The 14,872-nt window shown below is 47.9% G+C and overlaps 1 protein-coding gene across 3 annotated transcripts in view; it reads left to right on the forward strand.

Moving 5' to 3' along the window:
- Positions 1-13,694, forward strand: part of LOC134992811 (zinc finger protein 485-like) — a 113,243-nt gene extending 99,549 nt beyond the window's left edge. For all 3 annotated transcript variants that reach the window (XM_063950811.1, XM_063950812.1, XM_063950813.1), the window contains 2 exons: positions 5,462-5,632; positions 12,075-13,694. In XM_063950811.1, coding sequence (XP_063806881.1) covers positions 5,462-5,632; positions 12,075-12,911 — 1,008 coding nt within the window. In that variant the 3' untranslated portion in view covers positions 12,912-13,694. The remainder of the gene's footprint in view (positions 1-5,461; positions 5,633-12,074) is intronic.
- Positions 13,695-14,872: the final 1,178 nt, after the last annotated feature.

Raw genomic sequence — 14,872 nt, forward strand, 5'->3', positions numbered from 1 at the left:
GCTGCAGACTACAGGTGTGGCCCAACCCCTATGGTGTGGTGAGACCCTCCCGCAGCGCGCTGGCAGCTACAATATGTGAGGGGGGTAGCTGAGAATTTTCAGAGGTCTGCCAGTCCCTCTAGGTGGGTACCTCCTTGTTTCCCCTGCGTGTGGCTCGTAGCTTCTCCTATGCGGTCCCTGATCCCAATTATGTGTATTGTAGTGTGGTTCATATCCTGGTCTAGGGGGTCGGTATACATTATGTGAACCTTTATTTCTACATTCCCTTGCGTAATGTCCTACCTTGTGACAATTATAGCATGTTGCTTCATGTGACTTACCATCAGGGGTCTGGGGTTTCGGCTGATGTCGCTTTGTGGTAAGGGCACCTATACTTACGGTCATCATGCTCGATAGCGGACTCTCTCAATGCAGCCACTGAGATACCTCTCCAGTTTGGTAGAGAGGTCTGTACCCTTGTCCTCAGTGTGTCCTTCAATCCGTCCATTAATACAGAAATGGCTACCTGCCTGTGGTGTGCGTTTTCCCTAATGTCCTCGATCCCAGTATATCTAGCCATTTCCTCCAGTGCTCGATGGAAATATTCAGATGCCGTTTCACCTTCCTTTTGTCTTATGGAAAAGATTTTATTCCATTTGACAACAGTAGGGAAATATACTCCTAATTGCAGATTTATTTGCCGCACATTCTCCTGAGTGTACTCCTCAGTGAGAGGTACCTCTGCGTCTAACTTACATTCAGTTATGAACTTCGCGGGGTCAATATTGGAGGGTAAACATACCCGTAATACTGTTTGCCAATCTTTGTTGGTGGGTTCGGTGGCTTTACCTAACTCTTTAATGAACCTCTGGCATGCGACTAGATCTTTCCTGGGATCAGGAAATTCTGACATAATTGACCTTAAGTCTGTCCGGGACCAGGGACAATGCATGGCAATGTTCCTGATGGGAGTGACTCCCTGAGCGTCAGTCTTCCCATTGGGGACTGCAATCACCCTGACAGGATTTAATTCAATTACATCATTCTGGTTTGATTCTACAATGTGGGGAGCTATGGTTTCTGCATAATGTACGGTACCGTACTTACCTGTGGACACGACCTCACTTATCCCTCCGCTAGGGGGCCTGACTACTGCTCTTGTTGGTTGGGCCGTGCCCACCTGAGTGTCTTGTATGGTGGCTGCTAGAGAGAGTGCCGATATCGTACTGGGCTCATCTTCCTGCTCGTAGTCCTGGGGAAAATTTAAAATGGGATACAACTGGCAAGGGTTAGCATTAGTACATTTATGAATTACACTCTTATCTTGTACCAATGTGCCATTGTCTGTAGCCACTTTCTCCCCCACAATATACGGTGGTGGTGGTGCTGTCGCCATTATTTTCCCGCTAGGTTTGGAACCTGCTGCGCGAGCTAATTCTCTATGTATATCCCCCTCTTGTTTTCCATAAATTTAAGCGAAACTGGATATGTTGTGGGGGAAATGGCGCACTGAGCTACCTAACTATTGGTATTTGATGTATGAAAACCGGAATATGAAGATAGTATTGTTAAAAAAATAGTAATACCCGTTACCTATGAGGGAAATAGTGTACTAACTCATCAAATCGACAAAGAACCCGGCGGTGCTCCCCTGAGTTGTAAAAAACTAATAAATTGATATAAGGAAGAAAAGACAACTCCTTTTTATGGGGCACTCATAATAAATTATGAGTGCCCCATAAAAAAGAGTTGTCTTTTCTTCCTTATATCAATTTATTTGCCATAAATTTAAACAATTTGTATGTCTAATCCTTTGTTTTCTGGATTTTATTAAACATATCCTTATCCTTAAATTCTGCAATACCTCTGGTTCAAAACTGCCCACTTTAGGGAATGGTACCCTATCTTTGTCAGTCATACGTACCCATTCAGACAAAAAGTCTTCAGTGTGTGATCCATATTTACCACACATAACAAACCTTGCTGACCCCTTGGGCCGCGGCACCTCAACCTGAGCCCTGGCTAATCGTCCACCGCTTGTGCAATTGGATCCCATCGCGGACTTTTTTCCTTATTACGCAATCCCCAATGCACACCGAATAGACGGTGAAAGTTCTTAGAGGGCTTTCACCCACTCCTTCTCTGCCGGGTACCACGACTCACTCCAAGAATGACCACCGCGTACCCAGTGAGATCCCTATCTGATTTCTATTCACTGGAAGTGTTTAGGAGTGACTTACCTATTCCAGTGAATATACACCGCTGGAGATTTTCCTGAGAGAGACCAGCGAAAACTCCCTATACACTTATACACAAATCACGCTTGCTTATGCTCTATACAGTGCTAATGGTACCGCGATTTTACGCAATGCACGCAAAGGGGTATCCAGTTGCGCTATATATATCGCATCCACAAATGCGCGGTCCAATTGCACAGCGTATAGGTACTTGTTACCTATCTGCCGTACGATCACGGGTCGTTGTACAAACTGGGACCCTCAGTCCGGAGCGTAATACCAAAAAAAACTTTTTATTTCAAATACTTCGCAATACAATGCACTATAACGCTCCGCTACAAATCACCTCACGATTTGCGTTTTAAACCTTATACTAACGTGAGTCAGCCGCCTCATGCCACCAAGTTTCCACTCACTTCATGTACCACACGACGAGATTCCGAATTCCGGGGTTCAAATTTCCACTCGCTCCTACGTTCGCTCACTCAAATACACTTTGGTTTTTCTGTACAGAAAATTATCATTCATTCAGACAAGCAGTTTTACTCCCAGAGGCAATACAGTAAATAAGAGTTTTATACTAAACTTTGGAAACTGGGCAATCTTGTGCTATTGTAGCGTGGCTACTGTCCCACCTTTAAACTAAACGAACTATCGTGTGGTTTTATTATGCGCACACAACGCTACGCAAGCTTGCGTAATTACGCAACCGTGCGTACCTCTATGCCACGTGTGCGGCCTTGCCCCACGTGCACGTTTTGTGTACGCTGTCCTCACGTTCCGTACCACGTGTACTAATGTGCGGACGCAATAAAACAACTCACACAATTTCTATAAATGTAAGCAATATTAACTATAATCGCTCACTTAACACGCCACACAGTTTCTTTTCTGTATAAACCCTTATTACTAGGCCAGACTGTGTTTGTGTTTTACACTTCCTTAATATTTATATTATGAATCTAGCAATCAGTCCTATGGCAACAATGTGAGCGGGTGTACAAAGAGTATGGGTGTACGCTTTTGTTGTGTACGCATTTGGCGCCAAAAATAAATTCACAGATTTTAAATAGCTTTTTTCCTGTTTACCTTACGAGTTCGACCAGCATCTCTACAAACCATACAGAGCAGACACCATCTTATCAGCAATTAAGTAGGGTTTTCAGTGTATCCACCGACCAAGAAAAGGATACGTAGGATACCTGTCCACCCTTATGCTGATAGATTAAGTCTGCTGTGACCTGTTAGGCAGTAAAAATGTGGAAAACCGAAGAGCCCCCAATTGATAATGCTGATTATCTTTACAGGAATGAAAGCTATACCTTAAACACACCTTAAATACACTTTAAACCTTTAGCCGCTGCGGCCGCTATACTTAATACACACGCTACGTACTTTCTACGCTATTAGCGTACAGAGTCTCGTACGATGTACGGACTCTGCGAACAAAGGCCGCGCTGACGGTACAATGCACGCACAGCGCATACACACCCAATGAATACACTTTAAACCTTATACAGCAATGCGATGCGTTACTAATACACTCTTAAACCTTAGCAGGAAAAGGAAGACACAACACTGATTTGTAGTTAAACCACTGGGTTCCGACACCACAGCGTAATATTGCTGAAAGGGGGTTTACAATACAAATCATACACTACAATACAAGACAATATAACAGAATAATGGCTACAGTCAATGTACTTACGTGATTGGAATCGCTTGCGCTACCCGGCCTGGTCCTCGGTCATCTGATAGATAACTTTGTGAGTCTTCTGCCAGGCCAGGCTGCAGCAGGCTTTATTTATTTATACAATTCTTCCAAAAGCAATACAATGGATACTGTAATCCCTTTGTCCATTGGACACAGGAATGCACTTTTACAGTACAGGAGAGGTCATAGGTCGATTTGAAAAGGTAGGCGATGTCTTTCCCAACTGCTCTTGTGGGTGGTCTCCTCTGGATTCCCGCCGCATACATAATATACAGTAAATACAGTTTATATCTATTTTCTGCTTCTGCACATAACTATCCGCAGGAACATGCAATCTTCCGCAGACCAACACCGGAATGTTACCCTTAAAATACCCTACAGCTGGATACCAAACACCACCTTATAGCCTTAGTCTGTCACCTCTTATCCTGCAAAGGTGAATTCCTTTGTTCTGTAACCATTTAAACAGCTATTACTTTCTGATGTGGTGCAAGGAGACTATGTGTACATTGTGCGCTATTTGGATTAAATATGTAATGTGTTTTGATGGCTCTCCATGCGTACACAAACTCCGCCGTAAATACCCATACCACGCGCCGATGCGCAGGACCGCGGGAGCGACCATACGCAAAGTGCGGATATGTGCACGCACGGCAGAACAAGTGCACGCGCAGTGGGCATGTGTGTGCAGTTTGTACGTGATGTGTGTTCTGCAATATTTTTCGACTTTGACACATGGCAGGTGGTGTTATTATGTAAGAGTGCGGCACATGGCAGGTGGTGTTATTATGTAAGATTGCGGCACATGGCAGGTGGTGTTATTATTTACAGGTGCGGCACATGGCAGGTGGTGTTATTATGTAAGAGTGCGGCACATGGCAGGTGGTGTTATTATGTAAGAGTGCGGCACATGGCAGGTGGTGTTATTATGTAAGAGTGCGGCACATGGCATGTGGTGTTACTATGTACAGGTGCGGCACATGGAAGGTGGTGTTATTATGTACGGGTGCTGCACATGGCAGGTGGTGTTACTATGTACAGGTGCGGCACATGGAAGGTTGTGTTATTATGTACGGGTGCAGCACATGACAGGTGGTGTTATTATGTAAGAGTGCAGCACATGGCAGGTGGTGTTATTATGTACGGGTGCTGCACATGGCAGGTGGTGTTACTATGTACAGGTGCGGCACATGGCAGGTGGTGTTATTATGTACGGGTGCAGCACATGACAGGTGGTGTTATTATGTAAGAGTGCAGCACATGGCAGGTGGTGTTATTTTGTATGGGTGCGGCACAGCAGGTGGTGTTACTATGTGCAGGTGCGGCACATGGCAGGTGGTGTTACTATGTGCAGGTGCGGCACATGGCAGGTGGTGTTATTATGTACGGGTGCGGCACATGGCAGGTGGTGTTACTATGTACAGGTGCGGCACATGGCAGGTGGTGTTTTTATGTACGGGTGTGGCACATGGCAGGCAGTGTTACTATGTACTGTATATTGCAGTATATGTAACAGAGTCTTACCTTTCAGCTGTGCTTCCGATGGGATGCGGAGGGGAATGCGGAATCCCCAGAAGCAGAGCATCTGCAGCTTCAGGAACATGACGCTCTTGGGTCAGTAGAATCGGTGAAAATTGAGTTGGAGGAGGAAGAGCACGTTCCAGAGAGTGCTACCAGGAGAGAGCAGGCCACGCAGACAGAGGTAGGTACGCGGCAGCCTACGCCAGTTACTGGTCAGTGCACGGGATGCAAGTATAACCTACGCTCACCATAGGACTCAGTTCGTCTGAGGGAGCTGCCACGTTACAAGACGGCGGCCCAGTTTGTTTTATAGATCAGTGTGCGGCCCTACTCTCAAGCCGAATTGTCCGTGCAGAGTTACTGTTCACTCTTTGGGAGCGGCGAGTTTATTAATATTTGACTTTTTCTCATACGTCCTAGAGGATGCTGGGGTCCACTTCATGACCATGGGGTATAGACGGTTCCGCAGGAGCCGTTGGCACGCTTAAGACTTTTCAATGGGTGTGAACTGGCTCCTCCCTCTATGCCCCTCCTCCAGACCTCAGTTTTAGAAATGTGCCCAGGCAGACTGGATGCACTCTGAGGAGCTCTACTGAGTTTCTCTGAAAAGACTTATGTTAGGTTTTTTATTTTCAGGGAGAATTGCTGGCAACAGACTCCCTGCTTCGTGGGAGTGAGGGGAGAGAAGCAGAACCAAATTCCTCAGAGTTTCATGGCTCTGCTTCTGGCTGACAGGACACCATTAGCTCCTGAAGGGAACTGAACACTAGATGCTCACTCCCACAGCACGCCGTCACCCCCCTCACAGAGCCAGAAGTCAGAAGACAGGTGAGTAGAAGAAGACAGATCTTCTATCAAGAAAAGTGACGGCTGAGGTACAGCGTGGCTGGCGGGAGCGCAGCGTGCCATTGCTGCCCACACATACAGGCACTGCAGAGTGGGGAGCGCCCTGGGCAGCAAAAACACCTCCATAAACTGGCAAAAAGGGGGCATAAGATGCCCAGGCACAGCCCTACCCCCGCCAGTATAAAGATTATGAAAAGTTTCTGAGGTAAAAAGGGCGGAGCTTCTTCCTCAGGCAGCCAGCACACTGCTCAGTGCCATTTTCTCCTCAGGCTGCAGAGAAATCACTGGTCCTCCCTCACTTCTGACTACAAGTATCAGGGTGCAGAACAGGGGGGGGGGGGGGGGCACAAGCGAATTTGGTGCTTTACAAGTGTGTTTTACTGTGTAAAAAGCGCTGCTTGTCAGTGGGCATTCTGTGTTCACAGGCATTAGATACTGGCGCTGGGGTTGTGAACTGGCTGCTCCTAAACTGTGTCCCTCTGACAGATTTTACTGTGGGTCTGTCCCCTATAAGTCCCAGTGTGTCTGTGTGTGTGTGTTGTACACGTGTGTAAGACATGTCAGAGGCAGGGAGTTCCTCCCTGGAGGAAACCATTTTAGGGACACAGAAGTGTAATGTGGTGGGGCAGCCGGCACACCAAGAGCCTGCATGGGTGAAAGAAATACGTGATAGTATGCATCATATCAATAGGAGATTAGATATGTCTGAATCTCATGCTGAGTGCTGGAGAAAATCTGTGGAAGATGTGATTTTTCAGGGCTCTGTTCTTCCATCCGCAGGCGACTCCTCTGGGTCACATAAGAGACCACTGATACCGACACGGACACTGATTCTTGTGTCAACGATAGTGACTCCAGAGAAATAGATCATAAATTGGCAAAAAATATACAATATATGATTGTAGCTATAAGGGAAGTTCTGGAAGTCACGGAAACCACTCCTGTACCTCAGGAGAAGGCTTATTTCTATAAAGAAAAGAAATCTATGGTCACTTTCCCTCCTTCCCACAAGCTTAATACACTCTTTGAAGGGATGTGGGTGAATCCCGAAAATAAATTTCGTATTCCCAACAAAATTCAGATAGCTTATCCTTTCCCGGTGGAGGACAGGAAAAAATGGGAGTCACCCCCTGTGTTAGACAGTGCACTGTCCAGGTTTACAAAGAAGGTAATTCTCCCTGCACCTGGCACGGCTTCACTAAAAGAGCCGGCAGACCGAAAGATGGAAACTACATTGAAATCCATTTAGGTTGCCAATGGTACACTACTCAGGCCCACTATTGCTTGCGCGTGGGTGAGTCGCGCTATTGAAAAATGGTCAGAAAGCGTGTCATCAGAAATTGACACGATTGATAAAGATGAGATACTCCTTAAGTTAGGGTATATCAAAGACGCTGCCGCATACATGCTGGAAGCAATGAAGGATATTGGACTCTTGAGTTCACAAGCCGCTGCCATGGCAGTATCGGCTCGGCGGGCGTTGTGGATTCGCCAGTGGAACGCGGATACAGATTCCAAAAGAAATATGGAGGCTCAACCATATAAAGGTGAGGCCTTATTTGGCGATGGACTGGATGCGTTAGTCTCGGCGGCTCCCGCAAGTAAGTCAATATTTTTGCCCTCTGCGCCTGCACCGGCAAAAAAGACATATCACCCGCACATGTAGTCCTTTCGGCCCAATAAATACAAAAAAGTGAGAGGTTCCCCCTTCTTTGCGGGTAGGGGAAAGGGAAAGAAGTCCACAGCAGCTTCAGGTTCCCAGGAGCAGAAGTCTACCCCTACTTCTGCCAAATCTTCAGCATGACGCTAGGGCTCCTCTGCGGGAGGCCGCTCGGGTGGGGGCACGTCTCAAACTGTTCAGCCAAGGTTGGATTCTGTCTGGCCTGGATTTCTGGGTGTTGCAAATAGTGTCCCAGGGATACAAGCTGGAGTTTCAAGACGTTCCCCCATGCCGAATTTTAAAATCGACCTTGCCAGCTTCTCTTCCAGAAAGGGAAGCAGTAACAGCGGCAATCCAAAAATTATGTCAGGATCAGGTCATAGTCCTGGTACCTTTGTCACAACAAGGGGATGGGTTTTATTCAAGCTTTTTTGTAGTTCCGAAGCCGGACGGCTCGGTCAGACCGACACTAAACCTGAAAAATCTGAATCTCTACTTGAAACGATTCAAGTTCAAAATGGAATCACTGAGGGCAGTGATTTCCAGTCTGGAGGAGGGGGACTACATGGTGTCTGTAGACATAAAAGATGCTTACCTGCATGTTCCCATTTATCCTCCTCACCAGGCTTATCTGAGATTCGCGGTTCAGGATTGCCATTACCAATTCCAGACTTTACCTTTCGGTCTCTCCACGGCGCCGAGGGTATTCACCAAGGTGATGGCGGAGATGATGGTTCTCCTGCGTCAAAAAGGAGTCAATGTAATTCCTTATCTAGACGATCTCCTGATAAAGGCGAGATCCAGGGAGCAGTTGTTACAAAACATCACACTCTCCTTGTCAATACTCCAACAACACGGTTGGATCATAAATTATCCAAAGTCACAGCTGGAACCGACGACAAGTTTGTCTTTTCTCGGGATGATTCTGGACACAGAAGTTCAGAGAGTATTTCTTCCGGTGGAAAAGGTTCCATGCCAGGGTATTTCAGTGGGACCTGTTGGACAAGTGGTCGGGATCCCACCTACACATGCACCGGAAGATAATCATATAATCCTGTCGTCAAAAGCCAGGATTTCGCTCCTGTGGTGGCTACACAGTTCTCACCTACCAGAGGGACGCAGGTTCGGGATTCAGGACTGGCTCCTGGTAACCACGGATGCAAGTCTCCGAGGCTGGGGAGCTGTCACTCAGGGAGAAAGCTTCCAGGGAAAATGGTCAAGTCAGGAAGCCTGCCTTCACATAAACGTTCTGGAATTGAGAGACATTTACAACGGCCTTCTACAGATCCAGTCGGACAATGTAACAGCAGTCGCGTACATAAACAGGCAGGGTGGAATGAAAAGCAGAGCGGCAATGGCAGAGGTGACGAAGATCCTCTTCTGGGCAGAAAGGTATCCGGACTCCAGGTCGACACACCTTAGGTCGACGCCAATTGGTCGACACACCTTAGGTCGACATGGACAAAAGGTCGACAGGAACAAGGTCGACATGGAAAAAGGTCGACATGAGTTTATCACAATTTTTTTCTTTTTTGGAACTTTTTTATACTTAACGATCCATGTAGACTACGATTGGAACGGTAATCTGTGCCGAGCGAAGCGGAGCGAAGGCACCATGCCCGAAGCATGGTGAGCGAAGCGAGCCATGCGAGGGGACGCGGTGCACTAATTGGGGTTCCCGGTCACTCTACGAAGAAAACGACACCAAAAAAACATAAAAAACTCATGTCGACCTTTTTCCATGTCGACCTTGTTCCTGTCGACCTTTTGTCCATGTTGACCTTTGTCCATGTCGGCCTAAGGTGTGTCGACCAATTGGCGGCGACCTAAGGTGTGTCGACCTTTTTGTTGTCGACCTGGAGTCCCAGACCCGGGCAGAAAGACATGTAAAGGCTCTGTCTGCAATTTTCATTCCGGGAGTAGACAACTGGGAAGCTGACTTCCTCAGCAGACACGATCTCCATCCAGGAGAGTGGGGCCTACACCAAGAAGTCTTCACAGAGGTGACAAGTCTTTGGGGAGTTCCTCAAGTAGACATGATGGCATCTCGTCTCAACAAGAAGCTTCAGAAATATTATTCCAGGTCGAGAGACCCTCAAGCAATAGCAGTGGATGCGCTGGTGGCCCAGTGGGTGTTCCGGTCGGTGAATGTCTTCCCTCCACTTCCGCTGATCCCAAATGTGCTCAGGATCATAAGAAGAACAAGAGCTCGAGCAATCTTCATTGCCCCAGACTGGCCAAGGAGGGCTTGGTACCCAGATCTTCAGGAGTTGCTCATAGAAGATCCTCGGCCTCTTCCTCTTCGCGAGGACCTGCTGCAGCAGGGGCCATGCGTGTATCAAGACTTACCGCGGCTATGTTTGACGGCATGGCTGTGGAGCGCCGGATCCTAGCCCGAAAGGGTGTTCCCAAGTAAGTCATCCCCACCCTTATTCAGGCCAGGAAAGGAGTAACGTTGAAACATTACCACCGTATTTGTAGAAAATATGTGTCTCGGTGTGAATCCAAGAAGGCTCCTACGGAAGAGTTTGAGTTGGGACGTTTTCTCCATTTTCTGCAGGCTGGTGTGGAGGCGGGCCTTCGATTGGGATCAATCAAGGTCCAGATTTCGGCCTTGTCAGTGTTCTGCCAAAAACAATTGGCCTCTCTTCCAGAGGTGCAGACCTTCGTGAAAGGGGTTCTGCACATCCAGCCTCCATTTGTGCCTCCAGTGGCACCATGGGACCTTAATGTGGTGTTGCAGTTCCTTCAATCAGATTGGTTTGAGCCTCTACAAGAGATAGAGTTGAGGTTTCTCACTTGGAAAGTGGTGATGCTTTTGGCATTGGCATCCGCACGGCGGGTGTCTGAATTGGGGGCCTTGTCTCACAGGAGCCCTTACCTGATCTTCCATGAAGATAGGGCAGAGTTGAGGACTCGTTAACATTTTCTTCCGAAGGTGGTTTCATCTTTCCACATAAACCAACCTATTGTGGTGCCAGTAGTTACTGACACGTTCACTGAGTCAAATTCTCTAGATGTGGTTAGGGCTTTGAAGATTTATGTCGCTAGAACAGCTCGAATACGGAAAACAGAGTCTTTGTATGTCCTGTATGCTCCCAACAAGATTGAGTGTCCTGCTTCCAAGCAGTCTATTGCGCGTTGGAACAGAAGTACGATTCAGCACGCTCATACTACGGCTGGATTGCCGTTACCAACATCGGTGAAGGCCCACTCCACTAGGAAGGTGGGCTCATCCTGGGCGGCTGCCCGGGGGTTGCATTGCAACTTTGTCCAGCAGCTACTTGGTCGGGGTCAAACACATTTGCTAAATACTACAAGTTTGACACCTTGGCCGATGAAGACCTTAAGTTCGGTCTATCGGTGCTACAGGGTCATCCGCACTCTCCCGCCTGTACTGGAGCTTTGGTATAAACCCCATGTGGTCATGAAGTGGACCCCAGCATCCTCTAGGACGTATGAGAAAACAGGATTTTGATACCCACCGGTAAATCCTTTTCTCCTAGTCCGTAGAGGATGCTGGGTGTCCGTCCCAGTGTGTACTTTACCTGCAGTTTTGTTATTAGAGTTACACAAGTTGTGTTATATTAGTTTCAGCATGTTGCTGTAATTGGTTCATGCCTGTTGGCGTGTGTTCTGTTGAATGCCATGTTGTGTGGCATGGTTGAGGTGTGAGCTGGTATGTATCTCACCATTAGTATAAAAGTGAATACTTTCCTCGAAATGTCCGTCTCCCTGGGCACAGTTCCTATAACTGAGGTCTGGAGGAGGGGCATAGAGGGAGGAGCCAGTTCACACCCATTGAAAAGTCTTAAGAGTGCCCATGGCTCCTGCGGATCAGTCTATACCCCATGGTCATGAAGTGGACCCCAGCATCCTCTACGGACTAGGAGAAAAGGATTTACCGGTAGGTATCAAAATCCTGTTTTGTTTTTTTTTTACTGATAAATCGTACAAGAAGCTCCAACGAAATGTTATTTTACTTTAGGAGACACTTGTCATTATCCCACCCTTGTTGAATTTCTAGTAAGGTAATATCGGTGTTTAGTACTGTGGTGTCTATGCTGTTTGCAGAAGGTCACTTCTCAGTTTCGCTGTCTTTTTCTTTTGGTGATAGAACAAGAGGCCCAGCCGCATGCACCAGGAGATGTTACGGGAGCTGAAAAGGTTCCGCAGAAGCACTGCGCAGGCTCAGCATGAACGGGATTGGATGAGGGCAGCCATGGACCAGCTGGCTCATGAGATGAAGGAGCTGAAGGAGATGGTAGCCTCGCTCTGTTCCTCCAAACCATTGTCCGATGCCTGCAGATCTCCATCACATCCTCCTACTATAGTAGTGCAGAATTCCTGCCCAGTGTGGAGCCAAGCTTCAGATGACAGACAGTCTACGGAGTCTGGCCAGGCCTCTCCGGAGAGTAGTCTGCAGTGTGAGTACGGCTACGGTCTGGACTCCCTCTCCGAACAGAACAGAGAACACGTCTCATGGATGTACGAGAATCCTCATGATGAAGATGACATGTTACCCACGACCACCATCAAACGAGAGGATGAATCCGACCTGGGCACCTCTCTAGATTCTCCTTTCTATGGACTCCCACAGTACGCTCCGTGCAGCATGGGGGAGCGGCTGCCAAACATTGCCATGCAGCCTATGAGTGCGGAGAGAGAATGGGGTCTCCTGGCCCGGAGCGCAGGGAAACCAGGCAGGTTTGCCGCTCTCGTGTTTCGGGCCGTAGTTCCATTTGATATCTATAAAGGGTGGGTAAACCGCGTAAACCTGGACGGCCTGCGAGGCAGGAAAGGCGTGCCGCTGAATGTCAAGAGGCGGGTGATGGAGATCGTGGAGCGTCATTTTACGTTGAGGAAATCTGATCACAGCGAAATCCGGAACCGATTAAATGAACAGCTGCGCACCAGACGTAAGAGCGACAAGCACCCCCAGCCGCTGTTTTGAGAGCATGGAGCGCTCACAGATAGAGCAACTTGCCTTAAAGAGGGAGAAATCAGACCCTGCTCTTGCGCAACGTAGGTGGAGGCTTCTACGTATCTGACATGGGTACATCACGTATGGAACTCTTAGCCCATCCAGAATGCACAAGACAGTGCTCTAATATCTCATCTATCAGGACTCAATTCTAATATACAGGTCAAAGTATCCATGTGTCCAGGCACCCAGTGATGTGGCCGAAGAGCTGATATAGTGTAACAATGACAGATACCAAAGAGCGGGACCTTTCTGTACAGAGGGGGAGAGACGAGGGGGCTGGGACAAACCCAAACAATATTTTTAGAAAAATTTGAACATAGGTTTTTTTTGGGCCTGGGGTACGTGTCTCTGGCCCACATGTGAATGGACACTTGCCCTAAGTGTACTTCGGTGACTATGTCTTCCCCCAGGATCCTTACTAAACACAGCAGAACGTTTTGTATTGTAAATAGTATGCGCCTGTAGGTAGTGGGGCACGTTTCGTTACTTTGCTGGGCCCCTGACCATAATAGGAGTCAGCAGAGAGGAGTGTTGGTCTTGCCCCAAACAGGGTAAATTCAGACTCCGACCCATCTCTTGTCTTACTTTGAGCTCTGATTTCCTTCAGAAAATGTCTAAATATTTCATGTCACTCCTGGGCCCTGTGGTTCTCCAGCTGGCGCCTCATATCCGGTGTCACTGAGCCGGCATATACTGGTTACAGTGTTTTCCCCTTTTTTCTATTTCTGTTCAATAAAGGATAAATTCTCAGCCCAGGTCCTGACGCCGTCTCTTTTTAGTTGTCAGCATGTCCTGGACATACAAGTAGATGTGAGAAGCAATATCATCACTTCCGTGTTCAGGGCACAGTTATATACAATGTCCTCATCCCATTCACATAAGAACCAAAGAAAACACAATTTCTCTTACGTCCTAGAGGATGCTGGGGACTCCGTAAGGACCATGGGGATAGACGGGCTCCGCAGGAGACATGGGCACTAAGAAAGAACTTTAGGTATGGGTGTGCACTGGCTCCTCCCTCTATGCCCCTCCTCCAGACCTCAGTTTATTACGGTGCCCAGAGGAGCTGGGTGCATTACAGGGAGCTCTTCTGAGTTTCCTGAAAAAGAAAGTATTTGATAGGTTTTTTATTTTTAGGGAGCCTGCTGGCAACATAGTCCCTGCAGCGAGGGACTGAGGGGAGAGAAACAGACCTACTTTAATGCTAGGCTCTGTTTCTTAGGCTACTGGACACCATTAGCTCCAGAGGGAACGGAACGCAGGTCTCACCCCGCAGTTCGTCCCGGAGCCGCGCCGCCGTTCTCCTCGCAGAGCCGGAAGATAGAAGCCGGGTGAGTATGTGAAGAAAGAAGACTTCAAAGGCGGCCGAAGACTTCAGATCTTCACTGAGGTAACGCACAGCGGTAGCGCTGTGCGCCATTGCTCCCACACAGCACACACAAACGGCAGTCACTGTAAGGGTGCAGGGCGCCCTGGGCAGCAATATGGACCTCAAAAGGTGGCAATAACCTTATATACAGGCAGGGCACTGTATATAAGAGAGATCCCCCGCCATGTTTTGAAATTTTAAGCGGGACCGAAGCCCGCCGATGAGGGGGCGGAGCTTGTTCCTCAGCACTCACCAGCGCCATTTTCTCCACAGCACACAGCTGAGAGGAAGCTCCCCGGACTCTCCCCTGCTTAACCACGGTGAAAGAGGGTTTTAAAGAAGGGGGGGGGGGCACATAATTTGGCGCAAAACAGATATTACAGCGCTATCTGGGTAAAACATAGAGTGTTTTTTTTTCCTGGGTCATCAGCGCTGGGTGTGTACTGGCATACTCTCTCTCTGTCTCTCCAAAGGCCTTGTGGGGAAACTGTCTTCAGATAAGATATCACTTTGGCAGAAGGAAGAACTATCGGAAGCAGAGCGCAGGTACCAAAACCGT

Source organism: Pseudophryne corroboree, chromosome 2, assembly GCF_028390025.1.
Source record: "Pseudophryne corroboree isolate aPseCor3 chromosome 2, aPseCor3.hap2, whole genome shotgun sequence".
NCBI classification, from domain to species: Eukaryota; Metazoa; Chordata; class Amphibia; order Anura; family Myobatrachidae; genus Pseudophryne; species Pseudophryne corroboree.